We start from the raw sequence: 16,136 nt of genomic DNA, 5'->3' as shown, positions 1-16,136 counted from the left end.
GAATAGATGAATGAGAGAACAAAATGCTAACAGGGTAACAACGTCCCCAGAAAATATACTCTAAACAAATCAGAAAAGGCCTGAAAGGAGGGGAAAGAAAGAAAAAAGAAGAAGAAAAAAAAAGAAAAAGAAAAACAGAACAAAACAAAACAAAACAAAAAACAGAATATGATCAAATATGATCAGGCTGGTGCATAGATCAGTGCCACACACTAGATTTTGGGTGTATTTTGGTCTCTTAGAAGAAAGTGCCTCCCAAAATTTTAAAGAAAAAAATACTTATATATGTACAAAAATAAGGGTTAATATGATGAAGGGATGGAATATGACTGTAAAGATGAAAATTATAAAGGATTTTATAAAAGGAATTGATAAGATAAGAAGTTGTTTGAAAAAAGAAGAGGATTTAAAAGAGAAAAAAATAAAAAAAAGAGGGAGAGAATATGATCAGGCAGGAGACTAGAAGAAAGCCATACACTAGAGATTTAGGGTATATTTTGATCTGTTAGAAGAAACTGTATCTCAAAATTTTAAAGAGAGAAGAACTTATATATATATATATGCCAAAAATAAGGGTAACTACTATGGATGGATAGAATATGACTCTAAAAATGAAAAATAAAAATGTTTTTTTAAAAAGGGATTGGTAAGATGTTGGTTGAAAAAGGCAAAAAGAAAAATTCAAAAAAAAAAAGTTAATAAAAAATTAACTTTGAAAGACTAAAGAATCATGGTAAAAAAGCCATGGATTCTATGTGCAGTATTCCCCTAGCGCTGGAGTTCTGCCGTTCTCATTGATCGGTAAACTTGGTCTTGGCTGGCAGTTCTCGCTGATCTGGGGAGGGCCCTGTTGCCGTGGTTTCCAAATGTCTTTGCCGGAGGCGGAATTGCCCCGCCCTTGCCGGTCCGGGCTAAGTAACCTGCTCGGATTTGCTCTCCGGAGCTTTTGTGCCCTGCAAGCTTTCCGTACAGCTTTGGAGGCCGAGAGTGAAAATGGCGGCCTCCCAATCTCCACCCGGAGGAGCCGAGAACTCGGGGCCCTGCTCCTCAGTGCGCACCCAGAGAAAAGCAGTCAGTCATTTCCGTCTCCCCGGTCTCTGGCTGCACTCCGTGCTCACCGGCCTGTGACCGCTCGTTTCTATCTCTGGCACCCGACCCCAGGTGGAGTCTCCAAACCCAGCAGATCCCTGCGGTGTGCTCCCACGCCACTCCTCCCAGGGGAGGAAGGGGAGTCTCCCCGGATCTGCCGCTTGTTGGGTTCCTGCTGGAGGAGCAGTGGCCCGAATGTGACGTGGATCATGGTTTATGGCAACCCCGAGCTGAGAGCCCGCGCCTGGGCTCCGCCTCTGCAGCCGGCTTCCCCGCTCCGATACCTGGGAGCTCTGCTGCACTCAGGCATCCCCGGTCTTCCTGTGACCCTGAGGGTCCTGAGACCACACTGTCCCACGAGGGTTCCATCCCCCGCTTACTGACTGGAGTGACGTCCCTCAGTGAGCCGACTTCTACAAGTTCCAATTTTGTGCTCCGCGGCTCTATCACTTGCCAGAAGCGGCCGACGGAGGCCCCCTCCCCCGCCGTCTATCCTCCCGAATATCGCCTCGGATTCACTTCTCCACACATCCTACCTTCCAGAAAGTGGTCGCTTTTCTGTTCAGAGAGTTGTTGCTATTCCTTTCTTCGGTCTCATGTTGAGTTCGTAGGTATTCAGAATGGTTTGATCCCTATCCAGCTGAATTCCTGGGACCAGACGAAATCCAGGTCTCCTGGAAAAGTTTCTGAGATTCTAACACCTTCAGATGCTGCCTTTCCTAGAAGTATCCATATCCTCTCTTTAAGAGAAGGCTCAAAAACTCTTAGAATCACAATAACTTAACTCAAGGCATTTGCTTTCTCTTGGGAGGTATGTTCTAAACAGGGTGCTTGTGTATGTTTTGGGTAGGGATGCATTTTTTTCGGCACCTCACAAAACTCACCAAATACTCAGTTATTTAATATGCCTTTTTTATACACTTATGATAAAGCCATCATGGTACCTCACTTCAGTTAGCCTCCATTGTCCCCCATTGGCCCAGAAGAGTGCTGACATCAGGAATAATGGTCTATGTGTCTTCATCAGATTTTTGGGAAAAGTTCAATACCATGCTATGTTCCTTATTGCCTTTAGGGGATGCCTATTAATTTTCCCCTCATCTCCTGTTAGAAGAATAGATACCAAATGCTTTGAGCAGTGCACACCCAAGAGGAATACTTACTCTTGATAATTGCTCTTTGTTCTTTCAATTGTGGCCCTGGTTCTATTTGCCGTGGAGTGGATTGCTGAAGATCTTCTATAACCCAAAAAAAAAACCAAAAAAAAAAAAACCAACAGAATGTCACATTCCCTTGGTTTAGTCAAACTCCCACACATGATCCCAGTTTTCCCCAGGGCAAAGTAACTTCAGTGTGCAGAATATCATTGATTTCCTACACTGAGGTCACTTTCCTAATTTGTTCCAGCTCACAAATACTGTTTTTCAATTTTCCATATATGTTAACATGTTGTTTGTATTTTAATGTTCATTAAAATTTTTGGACTTCAGATCATACCTAAAGGTATTAAAATAAGTTGTGTTCTTGTCTGAATTAAGGGTGACATTTTTCTCTTTTCAGTTCCTCCCAAATTTGTGGTTCAGCCACGGGACCAGGACGGGATTTATGGCAAGGCTGTCATCCTCAATTGCTCAGCAGAGGGCTATCCTGTACCCACCATAGTGTGGAAATTCTCTAAAGGTATGACGTTACTTGATTTGCTTGTTGCCTGCCAAACATGGTAGAATCTAAAGAATTAGAGGAGCATTTTGCATCCTTCCAGACATGCTTCTGGCAAGTAGATATGTTCCCACCTCCACCAAGTCTGTCTTCTCACATTTACCCCTCTGGTCCACCTGAGTGTTTTTAATTTGAACCAGGAGTGTCTGGTCTTGTATAGCATGCCCTGGGAAAGATCATGAATGGGGCAGGGGATTCATTGGAAGTTATTTCAGCCCTGGGGACAGCTCTGCATTGCCTACCTGTGTGGTGTAACCATGATCTGCTTGGGGAACACTGCACACCCCTCCATGTGCAGACACAAGAACGAATTGTCAGAATTGTCCATTGTTTGAGAAGAATCCCCAGGGTTTATACATATGACATTAAGTGGGTGTAGACGGTTAAAAATAAAATTGATGGATTTATTTAACTAGTTATCTCAGAATATACAAATTCCATATCATTTGCCTGGTATGCTCTTTTTTTTTTTTTTTTTTGGTATGCTCTTTTAAAAACACACACATCCATGTCCTATGTTGAGCATCCAGTGTTCTTTGTTTGAATATGTGTGTCTAATCATGCTTTCTCTTCAAAGGCAAAGCATCTTCGCCAGTTTTAAGGTAAGACTATAAACATTACAGGAATAGAAACGTAACATGCAGACTAATGGGGAACATTCTAGACACCATAGAGATCATTTATATCCATCTTACAGTCTTCTCCAGGGAAGGGTGCTTAACTGTGCCCACCAACATATTGGAGTTCTCTTTCTTTTCTCATTCACTCATCTTCACTCAGTAATTTATCAAACGGTTGAAGGCCAAACGCACACAGGTGGGATAAACAAATAAATCATGGTCTCTTTTCCTAACAATCTAAGACCTACTATGTGTGTTTAATTGTTCTGAGTGTATTATTTATTTGTTTGCTTTATTATGGTTTGTATTCCAGATGTTGCTTTTTAAAGTAACATGTTGCATTTTCTTATTATGGAAATATCAGTGCAACAAAAGCAGAACAAATGGGTCTTACTTACCACCTCCTTCCAGGGGGAAAGAGAAGAGGGAGGGAAGAGTGTGCTAGAAACCACTTCATTGCAGGAGGGAATCAATTAAATTTTTAAGAATTCCCTGAGGCTCCTCCCCTGTAGCCTGCCACATACATTGTCCATGTGAAAGCATGTTATTCAAAAACCAAGCCTGTTATTCAGAATATCTGCCCACGTGACCTTTTATTTTCGACCATATTTGAAGCCTCATGTTGCATTACATGAAAACAAACAGCATGCATTTAACTTAGTTTATATACATATTCATATATGATATTATGAACATTTCCCACAACACTTACCTTCTTCAAAATTATATCTAATGTTTGCCATTGTGCAAGGCTCCCTCTTTCTCCTTGAGATTGTTTTCAGTGTATCACTACTATAAACTCCACCGGATGAACATCCTTGGATGTGTAGGTAATGTGTGTCTGTGTGATTGTTTTCTTTAGGGAAATCCTTAGAAGTAAAGTAGCATGACCACATTTAAGACTTTTGGTCTGTACTGGCCCAGGGTCCTTTGGAAAATATTGCAGCAGTTTGCACACTCACCAGCAGGGTGAGGCTCTGTGTGTCCCTGCATCCTCGCCAATTCGAAAGGATCTTTTTATTCTTAAACTTTATAATGTGATGGTTGAAATGGCTTTCTGTTTTAATTTGTATATTTGGATTACTAATGATGTTACAACATTTTTATCCTCTGTTTACTGACCACTTCTGCTTCCCTTTTGGGAAATTTCTTATTCATATTACTTACATGCTTCTCTCCATATTTTATTTATTTGTAAGAGTGTTTCTCATAGATGAAATAGTGCTTCCTCTGTCATGGATCTGATAGACATTTTATTCCTTCCCATCATTCATGTGCGAATTAAGTTTCAGTAGCCTTTTTTATTTTTAAATTTTATGTGCAATATGAAATCATCAAAGAAACACATAGAAATTACAACAAAAATTTTTTTATGAAGTTAGATTCCCCCCAAATAGCATCATTCAAAGATAAAGATAATACTCTGTGTTTTTGGCTAGCCTATCACACCTGTCCCCTAGCAAATATATATATCCGTGGATATGCATATAATTTTGCAGGCTTTTTAATTGATCATATGATTCTTCCTAACTTATAATCTCCTTTCTTCAGTTATCAATATGCTGTGAATTTCTTTCCATGTCAATAAACATGGGTGATCACTATGACTTTTTAATACCTGTGTAGTATTCACATTAATACTTCCATAAGTCCCTCTAACTATCTCTTTGACTTTGCTAGGATTGGGGTCAGTGACTTAAAGCCACAGGGGTTTACTCTTTCTCCTATGAGGAGTTTGGACAGATAGTTCAGGACCAGTTTGTTTTTTCCTCTAGGGTATCAGGGACCCAAACTGCTTGTACCTCTGTTCTGCCCCTGTTGGCAAGCAGCTCCCACCACTGAGCTCCACGGCCACTTCCAATTTTTCCACTGAAGGGAGAGAGCTGCCACCCGACCTGAGTCATCCCCCTGCAGGGACCTCTCCAGAATGTCCATAAATCAGTTCTGCTGGTCCGCACTTGGGGCCAGCCCCTCCCCCGCCTCTTCTCTGGTGGCTCAGTTGCATCGCTGGTCCCACCCCAATCTCATTTTTATGGTCGAACTGGTTTCAAAACAATGAAACTGCAAACCGCTTGTGTCTTAATTCTCTCCGTGGGTTCCGTGTGCTCAGCCCTGGTGGTCTGGTGTGTGACAGTCCGGAATGCAGCCTCATCGGGCACAGAGTGCTGTCTTGGTCAAACCCAGAGCCATGGGCACGGCTATAACTGCAACCACTGCTGGCCCCGGGAGTGTGGGCAGCCCGGTCCCTGCTGCGCACCCCCACGGCCCCTCCCTTCCTTTTACCTTGAATAGAGATTTCTCTAATAAATCTGGTCATAAGCGTCAAAACAAACAAACCAACAAAAAAACCCCTAGGGGTCTGCAAGATGCTTTGTAACGATGCACGTGGCCGCCATGCCTACAACTTGGGCTACTTCATGAAGTAAGAGGGGAGGATGGACCTTGGCAGCTAGGTGTGTCCAACGCTCTTGCTGCATAGTGTATGTTAGCATTCTTCTGAGTTTTCACTCTCCTAAAAATGTCACAGTGACTATCTCATCGATCCTTGTACGTGTCCATTTTTTCCAGGGATAAATTTCTGAGTAGAATGGCTGGCTCAGACTAAGCAATTTCTATCACTTTCAAGACACCTTGGCCACTGGCCAGAATTGTATTCCTGCACACAACCTTCCACAGTTTACATCATTGCCGGTTTCCTACAACGAAAATAATACCGGTGTTATGCTTATTTTTATTATTTTTTTAAATAAGAGGTCTGCTTATTTTTAAAGATTTGAGAGAGAGAGAGCACATATGAGTTGGGATAGGGACAGAGGAAGAGGGAGAGAGAGAATCCTAAGCAGACTCCCTGCTGAGCATGGATCCTGGTGCGGGGCTTGGTCCCAGGACCCTGAGATCACGACCTGAGCCTAAATCCAGAGTTGGCAGCTTAACTGACTGAGCCACCGAGGTGTCCCAATGCTTATTTTTAAATATCTTCCGATGGAAAAGGGGGAGATTGTATATTATCATTTTAATTATACAAGTGATAAAGATGTTTCTTAAGAAAAATTTAGCCTTGCTTATGGAATGTGTTCCCAGTAATCAAATATTCACTGAGAGCATCAGGGCGCCTTCCTTATGTGTGACCAAAAGAGATGTAAACACAATGGACTTGGGTTGTTCCTCTGAGAGCTGCAACAGTTTAATCCTGAGGCTGCAGAATTCCAGAGTCAGTGCAGTGGCTTGAGGACGTCGGGTGCAGGAAGGAAACAGTCTTTGTGGGAAGATAACGTTCTTACAGTTTTGACATTGGGTATGGATGCGCCAAGTCTAAAACATCCAATTCTGTCTCCTGATTGTTTTGTTCTTTTACACGGACAAACAAAGCCTCTTGTCTGAAGAGATTTTTTAAAATCAGGGCTGAATACCATAGTGGGCCTCATCTGTGTTCCCAGAAATGTATGGTGGTGGGAACGGGTTTCAGCCACTGTCCTGGGGACCATCCCCTTGTTAGCCGCTCGGGCCCAAGGAGGGGCTGCTCCGGTAAGAACCAGCCAGTGCTCTGGCGTGTGGCCCGCTGGGGCATCCTTCACTCTCTGGCTGTCCAGGGACAGGGGTGCTTCTGACCCCAGGGAAGCTTCCTCATGGAAACTTTCAAGGGCAACGGTCAGAGATGCCTTGGTGTGTGGGGGTCGGAGAGGAGTGGGGAGTAGTTTGCATTTCAGATAAGGTTGTCAGGGAAGGCCCGAGAGCAGGTAATGTTAGCGAAGCCTGAAAGAAATGGGAGACGAGCTTTGTGCACGTCTGCAGGGGAAGCGCCGAAGGTCAAGGGGCCAGATGGTGCCAAAGTCAGGGGCAGAAGTGTGTTTGAGCCTGGAATGTTTCAGAAACGCTGAGGAAGACCCTGAAGCTGGGGCAGAGTGAAAGGAGATCCAAGAGGTCCCAGGGGGTCAGCTCTCCCATCAGTCATTGCAAGGATGTGGTGATGCCAAAGTGGGGGTGAGTGGGGGTCACAGTAGTGACAGTGACACTCTCCCCTTTCTTCCACTGCCATGCTGACCCCTGAACCAGGAGGCTGTTGGAGCAATCCAGCAGGCGCGGTGCATCGGCCCTGTGTGTGGAGGCCGGACCTGCGGCTGGAGCCTGTTAGCGGCCCCCAAGCCATAACATGGCTTGGATCAGGGTGACAGCCCGCAGGAGGGGAAGCAGTTCAGAATCCGCTAGGCTGATGGGCTGGCTGTGGGTGTGAGCGAAGGGGAGGCGTCTTTGACAAGAGATGGAGCACTCCCACTCCCGGAGGGCAAATTGGGCTGCGGTCAGCACAGGAGTGCCGGCCTCTCCGTAGACACAGCCCTCACTCCCCAGGATAAGCAATGAGGAACTTTCCAGGCATACTTTTTTTTTTTTTTTTTTTTGATAAATACTTTCTGCACTGTCAGAGCTCATACCTTCCACCTTCTGGTCTGCTGCCATATGCCCAACTTTAGATTTGCCTCCGTTCTGTGACATTGACCCTGTGCTACCAGTGGTCCTTAGCCATTGTTTTCCAGCAAGAACTGTTCCAAGCTCTTCTCCATTCGCAATGGCGTGTCTGCTCCTTTTTCACACATAAAGCCGGTTTGGCTGGTAGGAGGCGGGTGGCTCACGTTATTTCCAGGGAGGGAACAGGGGCTGCCTGACTTCCCGGTGGAATCATTTTGCTGCATGTAACCAAAAAGCTGACTTCGGAGTCCAGCAAATGCATGGTCTGTGCCTTCATGTCATTCATTTGGGGTCCAGTTGTCCCTCAGCTGTGGTGTGCTAGTTAATATGCGGATTCTAAGCATCTTTAATTTAAGAAAACAATGCCTAAATTACACCTGTAAATATTTATTCTCTTCCCTGCTTTTCATTTTCTTCTGCAGGGTCCCCTCTGTGGCATCACAGGGCTCCCTTCACCTACCCACTACAGGAGCTGTTTTCTCTCGGAGTTTTTAGCCGTTGACTCAAACATGCTATTTTAATGTTTATTTTCTATGCCTTTTACCTGAGCCAAGTCTGTTCTTTGCATTCTCTCCAATTTTTCCTTCACGTTTGTGATTTCATTTTTCCTCCTCCTTTCGCCACTCCCGCTGCTTCATATTTCACTCTTGCTTGAGCTCTGGCTTCCTAGACAAGTGGCTGTTTTGTTCACAGCTTTCATCTAACTCACGGCAACGTTTTTCTGGTGTGATCCCATTACCTGATTGCTTTTTCTGCTTCTGTCATAGCATCTTTGCTAGATGCTGGCTTCCTTTTGAGAACTCCCATTTGAGGAAAATTCATATCCCCACAGAGAGATTGCTTTGTCCAAGTATCTGGTTCCTCGCCGAATCCTGCCTATGTGATTCTAAGGGCCACAGCAGGTGTAGGGAAAGCTCCAGCCCCACCCGGCCTGGGCACACTGCGGTCCCAGGTGCCAGTAGGGCCCCTCGGATATGCCCCCACTCTGACAACACATCCCATCCTGATGCTTGCTCAGATTCACAGCCACGGTCCTCTGTCCTTGTCTTTCTGCATGCACCTCTGCTCAAGGTACGCTTCTAGTTTACCGCTTGCCTCCTTTGTGGTTGAGATATTCCATCCCTCTTTCTCCTATTTGTACTTGTATGGTCGGTTTCCAGGAAGAGAGGAAAGTTTGGTTTTATGCTGCCATCTTTAAACCTTAAACCCCATTGTTTATACACTAAGCTGTATTAAATTTGGGCTTTCTTTCAGAAAAATAAGTGAGGTGGGAATCTAGGAGAAGTAGTTAAGAACTCCTCTGTTAAGAGAGTCAGCTGAGTTCAGACACTAGACACAACACTGTCTGACTATGTTACTACGGGAAAATTACTTAACCTGTGTGAACCACAGCTTCCTCATGTGTCTGGCGGATAAAATGAGGGGATGCATGTAATGATTTAGTAAGATGATTCATAGAAAGCATTTATCCTGGTGCCTGGCACATAGCAATTAGTCAAGAACACCAGCAGTCATCATCAACAGCTCACGTGGGTACCAGGGTATTGGATAGCCCAACTTTTCCCCCACTAACATGAACTACTTTATAATCTACAAAAAAGAAAATGTGTCCACTGAAGTCTGTTTTAGATCCTTTCTTTTACTCCGATCTGGCATTGGGACCATGCATATTAGAGGGTTCTCTCTTCCAAATGTATTTTAGTATCTAGTACAATGATACTCTTTACTTGTTTTCTAAAAATGTCCTGTATTTCTTTTTTCTTTTTTTCCTCTTTTTTATTTAAATTCAATTAGCCAACATATAGTACGTCATTGGTTTTTGATGTAGAGGTCAGTGATTCATCAGTTGCTTATAACACCCAGTGCTCGTCACATCCTGTGCCCTCCTCAATACCCATCCCCCAGTTACCCCATCCCCCCACCCACCTAAAAATGTCCTGTCTTTCTCACGTGGAGTTTTGTTTGTTTATTTCTTCTAGATGAATGTCAGAATAATTTTATCAAATTCTAGAAAAATTTATTCTGAAAACTTTGGGAGATTGTAATAAATTTAAAGGTTAACGTGGAGAACAGGGACCTCATTAAAATATTGAGCTTTCCCAGCCAATATCATGGACACTCTATTTATTCAAATCTTTTTTTTAAGATTTTATTTATTTATTTGAGAGAGAGAGAGATAGTAAAAGGGAGCAAAAGCGGGGGTGGGGGGGTAGAGAGAGAAGCAGGCTCCCTGCAGAGCAGGACCCTGGGATCATGACCTGAGCTGAAGGCAGATGCTTCATCAACTGAGCCACCCAGGTGCCCTATTTAAATCTTTTTAAAATGTCCATTATAATTTAATTGCTTTCTTTCTGTGTGCCTGAGGCAGTATTTGTAAACTTCTGCCTGCAAGTGTGTTTGGTCCTCTTCAGTTTTCTGGGTGGAAAGGCAGCCCATCGATAACCAGGCTTTGTTGGCCCTCTGAGGCCACCTGTGTCTCTCCTCCCAGTGAGGGAGAGAGGGTGCCCTTAATTTGGGAGAGTTCCTGTGTTCTTCCGCTCTCTAGGACACACAGTGGCCTGCAGTTGGTGTGGGGCCCTCCTTGTCCTGCCTGTTTCTCTCAGATTGCCTTTCTCCCAGCCTCTGCCTGTATCCTTCCCTCCTCAGCAGAGCCTTCGCTCCCCCAGCTCCGGTTTTCCTCAGAGGTGTCCGAGCATCTGCTGCTGTTCAGTGCAAGGTGGTTTTGCTTGTGTTCAGGCATCTCCCACGGTCCCCGGAAAGCCGTTCACGGTGGTCATTTGTGCATCCACAGGTGCAGTCTGTCAGAGGTCCTGGATGTCCCTTACCACCGAGGTCCCAGAGGTGTCCAAGTGTTGCTTGGCATCAGGCCCTACTACCCAAACCCTCCTCGCTTATTGTCGACTTGTTAAAGGGGATAACAGGGACTTGACTCTTTTGTTTAGAAATCTATAGAAATAAAAGCAGACACTTGCAACAGTTCCCTGGATGTTTCCATGCATCATGCTCAATGTCAGACTGAGACACAAACGCTATGCTCAGTACCTGGTCCAACTGCTCAGGTAACCCCTTGGGAGCCTTCTCCTACTTCAGGGGCTTGCCCTAGAATGCCTCACCTTGGTCCTGCTCACCCCTTCTCTCCCAAGGTCAAGGTGACATCCCAGGGCCATCCACAGTCCCCAAGACCTGTATTTTGGAATGACAGGAAGAACACGCAGCATGGGACAAGCCCTCAGGTACTCCTGGGCTCACCACTTACCCTGTTCTCTGTGTGGGCAGAGTTCCCTGAGTCTCTAACCCCATGGTTCAACCTCTTCTGAGCCATCAGTTTGCTGGACCTACAGCGAACCTCCTAGGTCTTTCTAGCAACACTTGCTTCACGCTCATACACCGGGCTCATCGAGGCTATTGGGCCCAATTGTTATCCAGTGTCCCTGTCCCCACTAGCACAAGAATCTGGAATTAATACAGGTAAAGAGCTCAAAGAATCTAAAAAAGGAGAAGACAACACCTCTCTGTGACATAGTGGTGAAAATAAACCCAACTTCAAAGTGGAATGTGGCTCCCTGTGTACAACAAAAACAGCTCCACTTATGTGGTCCCCACATGGGGACAATGGGTCTCACAAACATCATGAGTTCTTGGAAAAGGATTGTGAGCAGAACAGTAGGGGATGGATATTCAACATATTGTTTTATTTTCTTCCTTTGATGGTAGAATAAAACTCAGCGTGGGTGAAAATCTTCTGCCTTCCTCTGGGCTGAAATAAGTGGAGTTTAGTGGCCCTGGGAGGTGCACCAAGATACTCCCCCACCCCTACCCAAAGAAGCTGCAATTTCCCTGAGCCTTGATAGGGTCACCAGGACCATAGGCCCCAGGCCCATCTTTCCCTCCCTTCCCTTCTTTTTCTCCACTCCTCCATCTGCCCTTTTCCTCGTTGTTCTTATAGACAGAGGCAGCCACCCTGCGGGCAAATGTTTGGGGATCTCTTGCTCCAGGGAAGAGGTGGCTGAAGGCCTTGTGTGGTGGATGCAGCTGCAGGGGATCCTGACAGCCCACAATCCCAACGCAAAGTGATGGTGGCGTCAGCGTAATGGAGTCACTTAAACTCCCTGATGACTTGTGTCAGTTCATGGTTCTATTTTCTAATGAGTGAGTGAGGGGCCAGTGTTCCTCCTTAATGATAAAAAGGAATCCTTGCCAATTAGGTATAAAGTCATGCAGTTGGCGTGCTGAGCTAGTGAACTACCAAATGGTAGCTAGTACTGGGCAGGCATGAAGCTAGTCGACCTAAGTGAGGTGGTTTTCCCTGGAGTGGGGTCTTCAGTACAGACCTAAAGGAATGAAGGGAAGGAAACGGAATTGCACAGTGAGCATAATTATATGCAGATCTACAAAATAAGTAACTTTGTCCCAGTTAAGGTGTGGTGTTTTGTGAAAAAAAGACTTAATACCGGGAATTAGATGCATGCAAAATTTTGGGAAGGGTGGGAGAAACCCAGCTACCTCTCAGGAGCTCGAGAAACATGGGAATTGTAAGAAGCTACTCCCGTCTGTGGCTACAGCCGCCCCTGGCTCAAGAGCAGTGATGTGTTCTCACGGAAGTGACGTTCTCCCGGAAGGGACGTTCTCCCGGAAGTGACATTCATCATCTGCCTCTTCCCCAGCTTGTTGCTTCTGAAGGAGAATGGTGGTTTTTCCTTCCCTGAACTCTCCAAACTGTATTCAAGTGCCTCTCACTGGTAAAATATAAACCAGGGCCTGGTGACAATTCAGAAGGAGATGGGTTTTCTCAAGCTTCCAATCCCTGTAATTTAGGGAAGAGACCAGAAGAGCCCCAGGAGGCTGAGGATGGACACAGAATATCCGATGCAAGCATATGGACAAATGTCAAATGCACGTGCTGTACAGCCTGGAAGCTTCTCCCTTTGGACCTGGATCTGGACCAGTGCCTCCAGACCCTGCCTCTGTCCACTTCTGGGCTCTTCTCCAGAACGAGACACCAGAACTCAGCACTTGGTCACTGAGCAGTGGTTCCTTTTGCAGCTGCTCACCCTGGAGCAGGTGCCTTGCTGCCGCTCCTGTTGCTACTTGCTCTCCCCCTCCCTTATCTGCTTCTGTTTTTCTAGCTACTCACTCCCTGCAACCCACCAACTCTTCCAGGACAAGGAAAACCACCTCCCTGAGCAAGCAAAACAAACTCATTCCTCAGGGAAACACCTGCCCCTTAAGGATAAAAGGGATTGTGTTTTCGATTCCTTGGTGGGGAGAGGGATGTGCTCTCAGCCTTACCATTTGGGTGCAGCCCAGGGAGCATAGAGAGAGATCTCCTTTCCACTGTTCTGTTTGACTTCAAACCAACGTTATTCCAGCCTGCTAGGGAGACTCTGCATGTGGTCATTGGCCCACTTTTTCAGTTCTTATGTAGGCATTTACGCTTACGTCCACACAGTCTTGCTGCCTTTGGTGAACAACAATCTGCCAAGCATAGAAGAAATGTGTTGTTCTTCCTGTTGCATGTCCGATGAAATTAAGAGCAGAGAAAATAAGCTATTTGCTCAGGGGCACAGTTCGTAAGTTTCCAATTCTTCTGACTCAGCCAAGTGCTCTCACTACAGACCAGTAAGGACTCAAGAGTGGAAGAAAAGATGAATCAATCACCATCTTCACTGCTGCCTTCCAAGTGGATTCTCTTGGTGACCCTTGGCTGTTCTCTTCCCCCTGTGCCCACTCCCTCAGTCTTTGGAAACACTGCCAAACATATCTTTCCATAAATAAGAAAGGTCACACAGCATTAACACACTCAGTATTTCAGTATGTGCCTTACATAATGCTTTAACATTTTCTTTTCGTGTAATAGAGCATTAAAGTTGTCCCCACTTGACCCCAGCTAGCCACAGAAAATCGACAGCTTTTTAATTAATGACTTCTGGCTGCTATAGTGTATCCTCTAGCTAATTACCCAGAGTGCTCACCTCATGGCAACAAGATTACAGAATTTTGAATATTGTAGCCACTGTGTTAAATTTTGCTCTTTACAATAATGATGAACCTTAAGTGGATGACTGATAATTGTATCAAACTGTGACGAAGTCTACTTCCCTTAAATTAAACAAATACTAATCCTTGGGACTGCTGTTCTTATGGTAGATGAATTGGTTCACTATTATTCTGTTTAGCAACTATGATCAGATTTATAAATTGTGTGACCCTTCAAGTTAGGTTCATTTCCTCATGAAAAAAACATTTAATGTTTTTTCAAATGCATTTATGCTTTATTTCTGTCTTTGTTCAGACCTTTTAGTAATGAAGAGGCTTCTCTCAGTCTAGATAGGAATTAATAGATAATCCTTTTCTGCTATTTAATTGAGACAGCTTAGCAACATAGTTAAATTCTCTGTTGTAATTCTTTGGTATACATGTGTCAAATATTACAAGTATTTTTCTGGTGAAAAGTCTTTAAGAAAAGGAAGACATACATGTTTTTGACATGAATGATCCTATAACTGGCTCATACTGTATTAGCATTTCATTAGATTTTTTAGTGTTTTGTACACAGTTTTACATAATTTACAAATCCCATTGCATCTTCAGATTTCCTGATTTTCTGCTGTGTGGATATACTCTTTAAATCCTACATTTGGCTGAATTTTTAGGTTGTGTGCTTTGGACTAGATCTGGCTCCTTTCTTGCAGTTAACTTTGAGAAGGGCATCAGTAGCCTTTACAGGTTTTCAAAATGTGGACCAAATTTAAGCATTTAAATAAAAATTAAAGGCTTTTGCTTTGATTTTAAGTCCTAATAATATCCCCTTATCCTTATCCTAAAGAACATGTGATCCATAGAAAGGAATTTTACTATTTATAAAACCAAATTTTTAAAACATACAGCCAACTTTTATAGGAGAAAAGGCATATGATCATTTCAATAGATAATGAAAAGTAGTTGCTAATATTTGACATCCAGTCCTGATTTTCAAAAAGAAAAAGAACAAAAATAAATTTGTGCAAAATAGGGATATAGAAATGCTTAAGACCCCAAGTGCTTTGGCAAATGAAGAAGAAAAAGACAGAAAGTCCAATAGATACATAGGCCAAAGTTATGGATGGACTGTTCACCAAAAAAATATTTGCAAATTGCCAATACATTCATGAAAAGATGCTCAAAAACAAACAAAAATACAAATAATTGTCAAAATGTGCAAATTAAAATAATGAGATCTATATTTTATTGATGAAGATCAAAAAGATCAATCATGTACATGTGTGAGGAAGAAATGAACCCTCAGCCAGCACTGATGGAAATGAAATTGATGTGTCCTTCAGTAAGCATGTTAGCCATGTATTTCAACACTAAATGTGCAGATTTCCACTCCAAGCATTAACCTGAGAGATCACCTTCCACTCTGTTATTGGACTGATTGATAAATGGAGAGGCTCCTTGCAACATGATCCTCATTCTTGTGGAGTAAGAAAGATAGAAAGTCAAGTAATCATAAAATAATTATAAGCAGAAATCTTTTAAAAAGCAATGTTGTGGGCTCACTGTATGCTATACCATAGTTTAAGAACTTCAATGCCTGCACCACCTTATGAAGGAGATTCTGTTATTATTTCCACTTTTACTGGTGAGAACACTGAGGAAGCAAAAGTTTACCTCATTACCTCGTTTCTCAGTGTATGGGTGATCTGTTGCTCTGTAACAAATTATCCCCAAAATTAGTGGCTTGAAATAATGCATACTTATTCTCTCCTTGTGTGAATCCAGGTATGGCTTAGCTGAGTCCTCTGTTTCAAGGTCTCTCCCAGCACTGCAATTAAGGTGTTGGTCAGGGATGCAGTCATGTCAAGGTTCAACCTGGGAAGAGTCTCCTCTTCCAAGCCCACTGTTGTGTGGCAGGATTCAGGTCCTCACAGACTACTGGTTGGAGGACACCCTCACGGGAGCCTCTCCATAGGGCAGCTCACATTCCCCACAGTGAGGCCACTAGCCTCAGAGAAGGATTGAAGGAGAGGCCACAGTCTTTTCTGACCATAGCTATGTGCAGGATCTGCCACCCCAGTGGGTGCTCAGTACTTGAATAATAAATCCCATTGAGGTAAAAACAGAGCACACTTTTATATGGGCTTATAAAATATTAGGAAGAGAAATTACGGGTCTTAAGAAAAAGAGGACGTTTACTTTTTTACTGTTTGAATTTTTGACCAAAAATTCTCAGATCCCTAATCTGGCATTCTCAAGTTTTGC

At 43.8% G+C, this 16,136-nt stretch overlaps 1 protein-coding gene across 1 annotated transcript in view; it reads left to right on the top strand.

Moving 5' to 3' along the window:
- The window catches only part of DSCAM (DS cell adhesion molecule), a 482,198-nt gene that overhangs the window by 302,632 nt on the left and 163,430 nt on the right, over positions 1–16,136 (top strand). Inside the window, exon 7 of the mRNA XM_081819866.1 lies at positions 2,650–2,769. Within this exon, the coding sequence (XP_081675992.1) occupies positions 2,650–2,769 (120 nt within the window). The remainder of the gene's footprint in view (positions 1–2,649; positions 2,770–16,136) is intronic.

The sequence above is a fragment of the Leptonychotes weddellii genome, chromosome 1 (genome assembly GCF_054177405.1).
Source record: "Leptonychotes weddellii isolate Sample4059 chromosome 1, ASM5417740v2, whole genome shotgun sequence".
In the NCBI taxonomy this organism is placed as follows: domain Eukaryota; kingdom Metazoa; phylum Chordata; class Mammalia; order Carnivora; family Phocidae; genus Leptonychotes; species Leptonychotes weddellii.
Note: the sequence above shows the minus strand (reverse complement) of the source record. Positions and strands in the feature narration are given on the sequence as shown.